Source organism: Astatotilapia calliptera, chromosome 11 (assembly GCF_900246225.1).
Source record: "Astatotilapia calliptera chromosome 11, fAstCal1.2, whole genome shotgun sequence".
NCBI classification, from domain to species: domain Eukaryota; kingdom Metazoa; phylum Chordata; class Actinopteri; order Cichliformes; family Cichlidae; genus Astatotilapia; species Astatotilapia calliptera.
Genome location: NC_039312.1, coordinates 7,793,457 through 7,807,981, shown reverse-complemented (window position 1 = coordinate 7,807,981; position 14,525 = coordinate 7,793,457). Strand labels below are relative to the sequence as shown.

Sequence of the window (14,525 nt, the reverse complement as noted above, 5' to 3'; positions counted from 1 at the left end):
AAAGCCAAAATGTAATGTTCACACGAGGACTTCAGGTCCTGAGGAGATTAAGGCAGGGGCAGCTTGTAATAAAAATGCTTTGTCACATTAGTACAGATGGGCCAATAAATAACAATAAATGAATAAAGATGCAAACAAAACATTTTCATATCACTACCACTAAACCACACTGGTCAAGGATTTTTTTTGTTGGTGTTTCTTCTTCTAGAGATCAAATGTGCTTTATGATGGACTGTGATGTGCTGAGGCCAGATATAAAAAGAGCTTGTCACTGTTACAAAGGTGCACGTGCTTTAGATGTAATGTAATTACATTAAAATGACCACTCAAAGCACTTTAGACTGTGAGCTAGATATATTCATATATACGTGTGTGTATACAAAAACAGTGGGATGCAAAAGTTTGGGCAATATTGTTAATAGTCATTACTTTCCTGTATAAATCTTTGGTTGTTACAATAAAAAATGTCAGTTAAATATATCATACTGGAGACACACACAGTGATATTTGAAAAGTGAAATGAAGTTTATTGGATTTACAGAAAGTGTGCAATAATTGTTTAAACAAAATCAGGCAGGTGCATAAATTTGGGCACCACAAAAAAAGAAATGAAATCAATATTTAGTAGATCCGTCTTTTGCAGACATTACAGCCTCTAATCGCTTCCTGTAGGTTCCAATGAGAGTCTGGATTGTGGTTGAAGGTATTTTGGACCATTCCTCTTTACAAAACATCTCTAGTTTCTTCTAGACTCCAGAATGAACTCTAGTAGCCTTAACTTGAACTGAGCTTGTGGTCTTCCATTTTCTCAATATGCTCCTAACTGTGGAAGCAGACAGCTTAAATCTCAGCTCTCTCTGCTTATTATTGGATTCACCTGTGTATGTAGGTCAGGGGTCACTGAGCTTACCAAGCCAATTTGAGTTCCAATAATTAGTTCTAAAGGTTTTGGAATCATGTCTGGTTTTAATTAAGAACTAGAACTAGTGTCAACCAGCAACAAGGAGAGGTGAGATGTGAATATGGAAGCATTTTTTTTTTTTTTGCAAAATTTCCGCGAGATCTTCAACGCACACCTCCGGCAGAGCTTCAACAGCATTCCGAGGGAGACTGGGGACATTGAGTCCGAATGGACCATGTTCAGCGTCTCCATTGCCGAAGCTGCTGCATTGAGCTGCGGCCGCAAGGTGGTTGGTGCTTGCCGTGGTGGTAATCCCCGAACCAAATGGTGGACACCAGAGGTGAAGGGAGCCACCAGGCTGAAGGAGGAGTCCTATCAGGCTTGGTTAGCCTGTGGGACTCCGGAGGCAGCCGACAGGTATCGACAGGCCAAGCGGAATGCGGCTCGGGCAGTGGCTGAAGCAAAAACTCGGGTGTGGGAGGAGTTCGGAGAGGCCATGGAAAAAGACTTTCGGACTGCCTCGAAGAGATTCTGGCAAACCGTCAGACGTCTCAGGAGGGGAAAGCGGTGCTCTACCTGCACTGTGTATAGTGCTGGCGGAGCGCTGCTGACGTCGACTGAGAAAATTGTCAGGCGGTGGAAGGAATACTTCGAGGACCTCCTTAATCCCACTGACACGTCTTCCGAGGAGGAAGCAAAGTCTGGGGATGAGGGGAATGACCCGCCAATTTCCGGGGGCGAGGTCACTGAAGCAGTTAAACAACTCCTTGGTGGCAGAGCCCCTGGTGTTGATGAGGTCCGCCCCGAGTTCCTGAAGGCTTTGGACGTTGTAGGGCTGTCCTGGTTAACACGCCTCTGCAATGTTGCGTGGAGATCAGGGGCAGTACCTGTGGACTGGCAGACCGGGGTGGTGGTCCCCATCTTTAAGAAAGGGGACCGGAGGGTGTGTTCCAACTACAGGGGAATCACACTCCTCAGCCTCCCTGGGAAAGTCTATGCCAGGGTGCTGGAGAGGAGAGTCTGTCCGTTAGTTGAACCTCGGATGCAGGAGGAACAATGCGGTTTTCGTCCTGGTCGTGGAACATTGGATCAGCTCTTTATCCTCTCAACGATACTTGAGGGTGCATGAGAGTTTGCCCAACCAGTCTACATGTGTTTTGTGGACTTGGAGAAGGCATTCGACCGTGTCCCTCGGGGTGTCCTGTGGGAGGTGTTGTGGGAATATGGGGTGTCTGGCCCATTGCTACGGGCCATTCGATCCCTATACAACCGTTGCAAGAGCTTGGTTCGCATTGCCGGCAATAAGTCGGACTCGTTCCTGGTGGGTGATGGGCTCCGCCAGGGCTGCCCTTTGTCTCCGGTTCTGTTCATAATTTTTATGGACAGGATTTCTAGGCGCAGCCAAGTGGCGGAGGGCTTTCGCTTTGGTGGCCTCAGAATCTCATCTCTGATTTTTGCGGATGATGTGGTTCTGTTGGCTTCATCGGGTGAGGGCCTCCAGCTCGCACTGGAACGGTTCGCAGCCGAGTGTGAAGCAGCGGGAATGAGGATCAGCACCTCCAAATCTGAGGCCATGGTTCTCAGCCGGAAAAGGGTGGAGTGCCCACTCCGGGTCGGGGATGAGTTCCTGCCCCAAGTGGAGGAGTTCAAGTATCTCGGGGTCTTGTTCGCGAGTGATGGGAGAAGGGAGCCGGAGATCGACAGACGGATTGGGGCTGCAGCTGCAGTAATGCGGACGCTGCACCGGTCCGTCGTGGTGAAGAGGGAGCTGAGTGTAAAAGCGAAGCTCTCAATTTACCGGTCGATCTGTCGATCTACGTCCCTACCCTCACCTATGGCCACGAGCTGTGGGTAGTGACCGAAAGAACGAGATCGCGGATACAAGCGGCAGGAATGAGCTTCCTCCGAAGGGTGGCTGGCCTCTCCCTTAGAGATAGGGTGAGAAGTTCGGCCATCCGGGAGGGGCTCAGAGTAGAGCAGCTGCTGCTCCACATCGAAAGGAGCCAGCTGAGGTGGTTCGGGCATCTGACAAGGATGCCCCCTGGGCGCCTCCTGGGTGAGGTGTTCCAGGCATGTCCCACCGGGAGGAGACCCCGGGGCAGACCCAGGACACGCTGGAGAGATTATATCTCTTGGCTGGCCTGGGAACGCCTTGGTATTCCCCCGGATAAGCTGGAGGAGGTGGCTGGGGAGAGGGAGGTCTGGGCCTCTTTGCTTAGGCTGCTGCCCCCGCGACCCGGCCCCGGACAAAGCGGATGAAGATGGATGGATGGAAATTTCAGGTTATTATCTCAAAATCTCAACATTTGGGATTATCTAAAAATTTAGAGTTAGGTACCAACTGGAAGGTTGGCGGTTCGATCCCCAGCTTCTGCTGTTGACGAATCCTTGCAAAGGAAACTGAACCCTGAGTTGGCTGCAATGCATCCAGCGGTGAGTGTCAAATAAAAGTGCTTTGTGTGTGACTGGGTGAACCCGCATTGTACATGAAAGTGGTCTGAGTGTTCAAAACTGAACAGAAGGGTGCTCTAAGAAACAGTCCATTTAACTTCTGACAAAACAACTTTCAGGTTTGAGTTAAGTCAAAATTTTGAGGTAAAAACCTGGAATTGTTATTTTTTAATGGTATTTTTTTTAATCATTATTATTATTCAGTGGTGTAAACAAGCTTCCAAGGTTAAAAACCATAAACAAGTGTAACTGCATGAGACAGAAAGAGGCAATGACAAGGAAAGAACGAATGCACCAGGACAGAAACCCCATGAATATATAACAAAAATCCAGGACCGTGGTGTCATTTCACACAGTCCCTAAATAAAACACAACTCGAGAGTTCAGCAGTGACTTTGACTTGAATTAAAAAAAACAAGCTTTGCACAGAAGATGTTCTTTTTTTTTTTTTTTTGGTAAATGAAGTTGAAATTATTATAATTACTCAAACTACTGCAATTATCTGCTGCAGTCCACAATAACTTGTGAAGGCAGTGGTTTTTAAATGCTACAACAAAAAAAGCTTAAATTTGATCAGCCATTAAAAATAAAAAAGTGAAATAACAGTAAATAATTTTCCCTCAGCTGAGTTTCTCCATTGTTTTTCTGCTTGTGTCCCGCTAACGGAGCCCAACTCACAGTATGAGCACACTGCAGTGTGCTTTATTAGAACTGTAAAACATAGCGTTTGTATTCACAAGATTTTGATTTGAGTGAAGAAATAGAGGCGATTCAATGAAACTAAGTTGTTTGCTTGGTTTTTATCAAACTAGTGGTGTTTTTTAAACATTATAACAACATCATATTATTTCTGTCAAAGCAGGACCTCATTTATAGACCGCAGTATGTGAGTATCTTATCTTATGTAAGTAATTTAGCAGATGCAGGAAGTCACCTGAATATGTAGTGTATACACACAGACCACCAAAAGAAGAAAAATCCTCATTAATTCAAATTAAGATGCAATTACAATTTATTTATGTACAATCACGGAATATGATCTACGTGCTCTGTCGGTAACGAGGGGGTAAAATTAGAAAAACTCCAGCGAGTCACATCTCCTACAATCCAATGCTCCATTTAGTCTAAAGTGGCTGATGATTATGACAAGCTGGATTACCATCAGCAGCAGCCGCAGCAGAGTGACAGGGTGACAGCGGCCTTGGTTCAGATAATTTAACAGTTTTTTAAATTCAAAACAGGTTGTTCCATCTCATTCTCATTTTTTGTTTATGAATAAATGATTTCTCATCATTGGCTTCTCTCCCTGTTCATTATAACTGAAATTATTGGCCCACACTTTCACTCATACTAATTCACCAGGCTGCCCTCCAACACACACACATGCAGAGAACCCCTACACACATTTAGCATCTTTACAATGACTGGCTCACCCATCCACGACTGAATATAATGAATAAATGCTCGACTGGCAATTATTCCTATTTGTTCTAAAATGAGGTCAGAGTTCAGATTTAATCATGGCAGACATCCACCATCACCACCATCTTTCCTCCATCTATTCTGCTTTTGCTGTACTGGAAGCATCTTCCCAGTGTCAGGTCGTGGCTGGCATCGTCTTAGTTGGAGCAGAAAATAAAATTTACATTTCCCTTTTTGTCACATCTCAAGGTCAAAGAGAAAAAAAGAAGGCCAGAAAAACAAAACAACAACAACAACAACAACTGTAATGTGCTTTGTTGCACACTTCTGCCTTTCTTCATTAGAAATAGTATCAGATGCTCTTTGCAAGTCCGACGGATGAGCATAAATCTATAAATCCTAAATACATACATTAACCACTAGGAAACAGTATGCCATCAAGAGGACATCTTTCAGCTCAATACCGGATGACAATGTCTGTGAGAGATTTATCTTGTCCTGAAGGATTAGTTCAGGTTAAATTTCTCTCCGATTTTCAGACTTACTTAGCATCACCAGCATGGCCGGTGGTCATTTAGAGAAATGAAGTGGTCACCAAAACTGTTGGACAGGCTGCCACAAAACAGTGAGAACAATATTTATGGTCCTGTGAGGAGAAACTCAGATGTTTTGGATGATCTTGTTTGTTTTCCTTTAGTGCTATCACATAGTTAATATCTTGAGCTTATAATGAAACATCTTGACTATGACACAGTACTTTGTGAAACTCTTGAGCAACTTGTCCTGGGTATATCCCGCCTCTCACCCTGTGATAGCTGGGAGAGACCCCAGCCCCTCGTGACCCTCAACTGGTTAAGCAGAAGGGGATGGATGAATGGATGGATGCGTGAGATAGATGAACCAATGTTGTGTATTTTAAATTGTGTCTTTGTTATAAGCACTCTGTTACAAGAACACAATTAGTTTCCCATATTTTTGCAAAAGATAACACAGTTTGACAAAATAAATGAGTGTTTTAGCACCAACAAGGTGATTTAAAGAGCTGAAAACTTGGCATATGGTGGCACAGTGTACATTTCTCCTCGAAAAACCTGAGTACTTTGGACAAGAGGAGGACAAAAGAAAAAGCAGCTGGCCTAAAAAACTATTTACAGCAGATAAAAAGTATCTGAAAGTTCTGTCTTTTAAGAAATATCTGAAAGAGATGCACCTGGCCCTTGAGTAGATCCATCTACTGTTCACTAAAGCCTCATCAAAAATGGTCTCAGTGGATGAATGGCTGTCAAGAAGCCATTCATAATGAAGGCGGACAGGAAGAACAGGATGAGGTGTGCCAAATTACACAACAACTGGACTGAAAATCAGTGGCAATGGGTCTGATGGAGTGATGAATCCAAATCTGAAATTTTTTATTCAAATTATCATCAATATGTTCAGAGGAGGTCAGGAGAGAAGTGCAACACTGAGTGTCTACAGCCATCTGTGAACAATACTGTACTTAAAGAATCTACTAGAAAGTTTTCCTGAGAGAGGCTGTGTTGAGGACTAAAGGTGATCATAGCAAATGTTGACTTTCAAGCTGATTAGAATTGCACATCTCTGTTTTATATACCTTATATAGTGCATTTCCTGGCTCAAGCACAGTGCCATACAAATTCTCTAACTGTCCTTTATAGTGCAAACAGTAGCACAAAGTTGCTATTTATCAAATCAACTGGTTAATTTACAAATACTTGCAAAACTAAAGACATCTACTTCAGCTAAAAATTAACTAAAAAACAATATTGCTTTACAGACATCATCAATTTAATGTTAATGTTACCAGTAAGTACAGAGTGAGCCTACATCTGGACAACACATGTGACAGTTAACTCTTATTGGGTATTCACTGGATACAAATCTTACAATAAGCATATTTTTGGAGCAGACTTGTAGCAGACTAAAAAATCATGAGTACATAATTTACATCATATCAGTTTCAGCGGTAAGCTGTCATTTCATTGGTCTCAGAAAAACTTTTTTAAAATACAAAAACAAGCTATACAATACAATATTAGTTTTATTTTATTCCAAAAGAATAAACTAATATTAAGCAACAATGAGATTAGAGTATTATTTTCTGATAATACTGTTAAATACTCAATAATTTTCTATAATTCTTAACCGGTGCCCTCGTTAAAGGGACTTCCTGACAATATCCAGACAGTTGCTCTGTACATACAGACATCCTGCATGGGAAGGGCACATGCTAATCCTCAAGCTAAAATCCCCTCTGACCAGATGTTGCAGCTTACAGGGACAGACTGGGCACAAAATTAATGGCTATCACATGCTCCCTAATGAAGGGATTGAACAGGGCATAGTCCTGTAGTGTCTGGGAGGTCGTCCATGTTCTGCTGTGGTTCACTGGCATCAAATTAATTGTGTCCCACTTCTGTCTCACCTCTTATTTCTGTCCGTCTGCAGTGAAAAATATGACTTATGGAACTATCGACAGTGCAGAGAAAGATCTTTGATAAAAAGAGGCAGCGGTGGGGAATGGGTGAGGCTGACATAACGATAAACATACAGAGAAGGAATTTTAAAGTAGTTGCTATTTATTAGGGATTCCCAATGGTCAGACACAAATAGCCACGTGCTAATCAGATCCAGTTTTAAAAGATTAGCTTTAAGCAAAAGCTATGTAACCTCTGGAACACCACCCAGTGATTGACGCATGTTTAAGGTGGAATTCTTTTAACGCAGCTGTACAAAACAGATCGATAAATGGATTTTGACAGATGTGGCTAATGAATTTTGAACGTCACAACCTGGAAGGAATATGAGCGGCTCACCCATACACACACGCGCGAGCACACACGCACACAAACAAAGAACATTCAACTAAATATCTCATCTTCCCTCAGGGTCATTTGAATATGATCACTATCTTGATCGTGAAAGGTCTGACCATCTGTACAAGCTTGCTAAATACACATAAACAGAGCCAACTTATGCACAAAATCCACTTAAACACACACACAGGTGCACACACACACAGACACTCATTCACTGCATCCATAAGACTGAGTATAGAGCCTCTGGATCCATTAGTTATAATAAGCTGAAATTTACCAGTAATGCATCCTACAGCCGTAGAGGAGATATCAGATGGTTATATTTACCATCTGAATACCAATGAAGTAGCACAACATGAATAACCTAATTGAAAAGGACTGGTTTTCTCATACACATGTGAAAATGTTTTCACAGGACCACACAGAGTCGTGTGAAAAACAAAGTACACCCGGCGATTCAACAGCTGTAGAACCACCGTTAGCAGCAAACTATTTTTTTCACTCATTCTGTTAGAGATCTGCTGCTTTGCATCGTCTTTTTTCATGACCCATTTTTATGCTTAAGCTGTCGGACAGACGGCCTCACATTTGACTCTAGAATACTTTGGTATACAGCTCAGTGACTGCAGGCTGCCCAGCTCCTAAAACAAACCAAAATCATCACCCCTCCACCACCGTGCTTCAGAGGTGGTATGAGGTGGTGTGCTGGTATGTCAAAAGGACATTGTTACAGAAGTGTTGTGGTTCGTTCAGATGCAACGAAAACTGAAACTTTTTTGTTGTTGTTGTTGTTCTGTTTGTTTTGGGGGTTTTTTGCAGTTTCTTTGAGAATTGCACAGTTGGACTTTGGGGTGAATTTACTTGGAAGATTGTGAGACTGGTTGCTCCAGACCAGCCAACTGCCAAAGCTTCTGCTTTTATAAAGGTGCTCAGACTTCCTGATAGTCACTTAATGAAATGTATTTGGTTAGCAGGACCTTGATGATATTTACCATCTTAATTCCTGTTGTGTACTTAGATCTTTTCACATGACAGCGAAGAGTCCTGTGGAAACTTTCTTTCTGTTTGTTTCCCTGAAGCCAATAAAGTAAACGTATCAACAAATATTGGGGAGGACCAGCAGGAAGAGTCTCAGTATCATTCAAAAACACACACTGTTTCATTTTAACACAAATGTGCTGATATATCCTCATAATGATGATAATAACCCATGTTCAAGTGGATGCCATCCAGATACTTAATGTGATCAAAAATATGGCACAAATCAGACAACAATGCACATTTTGATGAAACTCAGGTTTGCTGAGGTGAAGATAATTGCAAAGCACACTGGAGTGTTATATACTGAGCAGCACATTGTGCAGCAAATCATCCCAGCGTGAAGCGCACTATTACGCTTTTATTAAAGCCTCTCTGAAGCGCGGCAGCATCAGCAACGGGGTGGCAAGTGTTGCCATGCTGCCAGGGTAAGTCGGCATGATGATATGAAGGTGATATGAACTAGAGCATGATGTGATTGGACTGAGCCTGCACGGCAAACAGCGAGATGATGAAGGGGGTGATGAGGGAAGAAAGGCGGAGGATGAGAAAGCAGAGGGGGGGGGGGGGGGGGTATGTGGATATAGTGGAGTTCAAACAGGTAAGAGTAAGGGGATTGGATGGGGTGACCTGATCGGGGGGATAAGAGAAATGAGACAGCAAGGGGAATTGGAGAAGAGGAAAACCACTTACCTTGACCCTGTGCCTTACTGGGGTAATAGGAAACAAGGGCCAGTAACACCAGTGGAGCCCACAAACACCAACTGATCTGCCCCATTGACAACATCCTCAAAACCAGCAGTCTAGACCTGCAAGGACAGAAAACAGATCAGCAAGAAAGAAAGAAACAAGAGCGGAGATTTAACTGCATGAATGTCACTCGGCTGCGGGGCGACTCAGTGCTTCAGTTCACTGATCTAGAATCAGTTATTTTGTTTAATATCAACTTTTTTAACAGTTACAGAGCAGAAGCTTCACAGTCTACACTGACCACAGAGCTGCAGCTGAGCCTCCCGCCTACACAAAACGAGCCAGACGCAAAACAGTGGAGCACTTTGTTGAAGAGAAGAGAAGAGAAGAGGTCAGACAGAGTGACAGTCAGTTTGATTGACAGTCCAGAGAGGGAACATTTCACAAAGCCATTGTTCAACCAAAAGAGCAAACACTTCTTCCGTATCTCATCTCCTCCTTTCACCCCTCACTTTTTTGTTCTCTCTCCTCCACATTACCCCTAACCCCTCGCCTCCTCTCCCACCTCTCTGCCACTCTTTAGTATGAGCACTGATGGACACACAGATACCTTCTGATTTTCTCTTTTAGACCCACCTCACTACAGTCACACCTGTCGCCGCATGGACATGTGAAAGAAGAAAAAAGTCCTTTGATGACGATCGATCGTTCTGTGGTGTTGAATGAGCAGCAGGTCTTTCATTCAGACGTTGTGAAAAAGCAGAATTAATAAGAATACACAAGAATGGGGGATTATTTGTCCTAGTTTTTCATACTTATGGAGAGGGATGGAAAAGTGAAACTACTTCATTTGTAATAAATCTTTCACACACACTGACAATGCAACATTTTACACACACAAAAACTTCATCGGGGCTGCTAAAGTAAGATGATTAGACTCAGAGGGAACGTAAACGGTCCTCCCGTGGTCCTAACAGCAAACCTTTAAATAGGGACCAAAGTTTCCCTTGTCTCCGGATTGCATCGATGATGACGATAATCCGTCTTTTAATTCGAGGGGAAAATTTGCAACCGGTTTACTGCTTTAATTGCTTAATGAAGACCAGAGAAAAGGCGTCAACTTCAATAAAATCTAGCCATTTTTCCTTTAATTTTTTTTTTTTTTTTTTTTTTTTTTTGGTTTTTAGAAAAATACTAAATATAATAAGAAAGACCGAGAAAGACACGCGGATCAGTTAAGAGTAAATAATTTTAACACATCAGGAGTAAAATACAAACTGATTGTTTCGTAGGTGAAATTTTCCTTAGCTTAAGAGATTTTTTTAAACATACGCTAAATTACTTGTCTATTTTCCACCTGCTCTCAAGCCTGCAAGTTTAATTTCATGACCGCAGCATGAATGCGTCCCCCGGTGATCATGTTGAAGTGCTCCAGAGTGATTTAATTTAAGTTTCTCAGGCAGATTTCTCTCAAACTATCAGACCTATTCAAATGAACCGATTTGGCCGAAATACTCCAGCGCCAGCAGCACACCTGAGACCGACTCAGTTGCCCGCACAATGAATGAAATCGCCTTTCATACCTCTCCAGTCATCAATTCAAAGCGTCCTTTTATCCCCCAAAGGAAATCCCGTGAATACCAAAGACCGCTCCTGCTTCTGCCTCCCAAAAGGGTTCCTCTTTCTTCTCACTCTTTCTTCCCCTCTTCCTTTCTCTCACTCCTTCTCTCCGGATACAGTTCGTTCAGTCCGGAGTGGGTGTTTCTCTCCTCGTTATTCAGCCATCCCTCCCTCCGGCTATTCCTCCCTGTCCCAACCCTTTCCTTCACCCGGATTCATCTCACAGAGAGAAAGAGGGAGAGAGAGAGAGAGAGAGAGAGGAGCGAACCAGTGGCGCTGCGCAAAATACTCCGCTGCCAACCTGCAGGTTTCAAATTGGCTTCCTCAGGGTCCCTTATGTGCGCCTCCTCGGTCACGACGGGACTTGTCGTGGAGGACGTATCTGTAATCTGCGGCTTTAAAGGACCCACACGGTTATTGTATGTGCGCGGTCTTTTTTCTTCTTCTTTCTGAAAAAGGCTCTGTGCGCTCAGAGCAGGTGTCTGGCCATGCCCTGCTGCGCTGCCAGCTTTGATGTTGAAGGCACAATGACACAGGTTTTCACCTCAGCTCAAAACTGGAGTTTAAAAGAAAGAATCTGACAGGAACCATATGGAACATTTTAGCTTCACAGTTTCACTTTATTGCATCCATAAGCCTAAATGTTCAGCTCTGGGTTTATGAACAAAGCTTGGAAATCACTTGAAATCTTTCATGACTGTTTTTCTGTTCCCCGGTAGAACAATCCTGTCTCCGCAATTTACCCAATTCAATTAAACTTCTGCCTGAAATAAAACGAAATATTTTGAAATTCAAATTCAAATATGAGCTCAAGTTCTTCTGTGTCAGAAATTTGTATCTAGTACAAAACATTTTCAAACAAATAAGTGCACAATGTTGGCTTAATCTAATTATAAGATTCTTAATTGTTCCTAACCTAAGACGGCGTCTCTCAAACCTCTGGGTGTTGGCTTAATTTCAAGTTTGTAATGTATTATTATTCAGTCAGCTAGCTATTGGGATTAGTTGTCCAAAATTGGATCCAACTTTGAAATGTCAAATCTTGTAGTTCCTCTGATGGCCACTTGAGGCCGACTACAAAAGTCATTCTCTATAGACTTCCATGTTAAACCCCCTAGTGTTATTTATTTCAAGCAAGTTTACAAGCATGGTACAAAAATAGTTTTGGCCTCTATAAATTCAATTCAGTTCAATTTTATTTTATTTTATAGCACCAAGGTAAACACCCTACAATCATACAAATTATCATACAGAGAAAAGTTCCAGCAGTCAGATAACCCCCTTTGAGCAAGCTCTTGGTGACAATTGGAGGGAAAAACTCCCTTTTAACAAGAAGAAACCTCTGGCAGAACCAGGCTCAGGAGGGGCGGTGAGGGGAGGAAGACAGGACAATAGACATGCTGTGGAAGAGAGCCAATGTCTGAACTCTCAACTATGAACTGTTGGTGCCATTTGAAGCATTAGTTAAGCCATTATATGACTAATATTATGGTTTACTGTAAGGTACTGACCTTCCAAGAAGTTTGTGCTTCAGTTTTGTTGAGTGCAATTCAAGTATTTTAGCCTGTTACTTGGAACTAATTACTAATTACTAATTTGTAGCGATTCTGTGAATTCCAACTGTATGGTTTATGACTGGCCTTCCAGCTTAGCAGATAGCACAGCACTACACCCTCTTGTTTCATACAGTTGTTGTTGTTTTGTTTTTTTACGTTTATTTAACAGCAGGGAAAGAGTGTGAAGCGGGGAAATCACTGGTGAGTAACAGTTCACTGAATGGGAGCGCTTTAAAAAAATTCTTGTTCCAGTGTTCAGGACAGAGTTGCAGGCTGGGGTTTTCTAGAAGGTAAGGCAGTGGAAGGCGGACAGGTGAGCTTTAACTAGATTAATCCTTTCACAGAAACTAACCAGCTCGGGATAGCAGACGATTTCTGGTGAAAGAGCTCCTTCAGCCAACTGAGAGTCATTAGGAAGCAGAGGGGAATGAGGCATTTGTGAGGAGAATTCACAGGGAGCTTCAACAAACATCAGAGAGCCTGATTACCAGAGTGGGCTCGAGCTGGTCCTTAAGTATAGGAAGGTAATGAGCTGACAGCACACAGGTGCAGAGTGGAAAGGCAACAGGCTTCACTTGCAGGGTGGGGCTTCCCAACTCCACCTGAGGGCACGCAGGGGAAAGGAGAAGAGTGGATAGTTAAGAGAGAGAAAGAAAACATGAGGGAAAAAGCCCTAACCAGCCCTGGACATGTAGTCCATCTATGGTAACATCTATGGTCCAGTGAACCAGCATCGCTGTGGTCAAAAACAGAGGCTTCAGAGTGCAGCGTCTAAATCCAATTCAATTCAATTCAATTTTATTTATATAGCGCCAAATCACAACAAAAGTCGCCTCAAGGCGCTTCATAGATACAGAGAAAAACCCAACAATCATATGACCCCCTATGAGCAAGCACTTTGGCGACAGTGGGAAGGAAAAACTCCCTTTTAACAGGAAGAAACCTCCGGCAGAACCAGGCTCAGGGAGGGGCGGCCATCTGCTGCGACCGGTTGGGGTGAGAGAAGGAAGACAGGATAAAAGACATGCTGTGTCCAGTGGGTGACATCTTCACACCTACATACATTCCTTTTATATACAGCCTATGGTGCTTGATGCAGACTCTCAAGCACTTGAAAAACCTGGTTTCAGATAGATGACTGCAAATTTTTTGCCAGTTTACACAATGCTGTCCAAAATGTGACACAATTAGGTGACATTTTGAAATGAATCCTTTAGTTTCGACTTTCTTGCTGCGAAATGTGAATATTGATGCACGACTAATGTTGCTGACTAATGTTGTTTTGTCAAAGTCTGTGGTGGGTCACATTTATCAACATTTATGCATTCAAGGTGTCCTTTGAGCATGATGCACAGGATTATGGCAAAAGTAAGACGGAGTAGTCATCCCCACCTGTCATTTTGCAGGGTTCAGGATGTTTCCTGAAACCATGACCTTTACCAAAACCTAACCAAACAGTTTTCAGGGCCTAGACCTAATCAGTGAGTGAAAGTAAAGGCACTCAGCTCAAAAGTGAGAATTAGCAGCACCTGGCAAAACAGCATTATATGATGAGAACATTTTGTGTTCTTCAACAAACTATTCTTTCAAACTAAATGAGCATTATAATGGATTAGCCAGCACCACGGGTTCCTCCATCAGGCTGAGAGAAAGACTTGAGCGCACTTTGAAATCCTGTTTATGCACTCAGCTCTGCTGCTCTTGAAGAAACTGAGGAAATTTGCCCTGAGGGCGGAAGAATGGGAGTCATGGGAAACTGAGACAGGTGAAATGTGCCAGTGGCTGAGTTGAAACGCTGAACAGCTACACTCCAGGTGTGTCCCTGGGGCACATAAATACTCTTAGCACAGACATGCACGTTTTAGCGCCAAAGTACTGTCCAGATGTCATAAACACTATAATCAGGTGGATAAGGATTCTGCGTCCACATCCCTCTCTCCCGTCCTCCCTTCCTGTCCTTCTGCTGTCCCCTCTCCCTTCATGTTTTCTGTTTGTAGAAGACCACACAGC

The 14,525-nt window shown here is 43.0% G+C and overlaps 1 protein-coding gene across 6 annotated transcripts in view; it reads right to left on the bottom strand.

Annotated features, from left to right (window-relative positions):
- The window catches only part of col14a1a (collagen, type XIV, alpha 1a), a 172,395-nt gene extending 161,153 nt beyond the window's left edge, over nt 1-11,242 (bottom strand). For 2 of the 6 annotated variants that reach the window (XM_026185062.1, XM_026185068.1), the window contains exons 1-2: nt 10,923-11,242; nt 9,343-10,074 (exon numbers count right to left, since the gene is read on the bottom strand). In XM_026185062.1, the coding sequence (XP_026040847.1) occupies nt 9,343-9,436 (94 nt within the window). In that variant the 5' untranslated portion in view covers nt 9,437-10,074; nt 10,923-11,242. The remainder of the gene's footprint in view (nt 1-9,342; nt 10,075-10,922) is intronic. The other 4 variants (XM_026185063.1, XM_026185066.1, XM_026185064.1 and 1 more) reach the window with 4 other exon arrangements.
- Between the last annotated feature and the right edge of the window lie 3,283 nt (nt 11,243-14,525).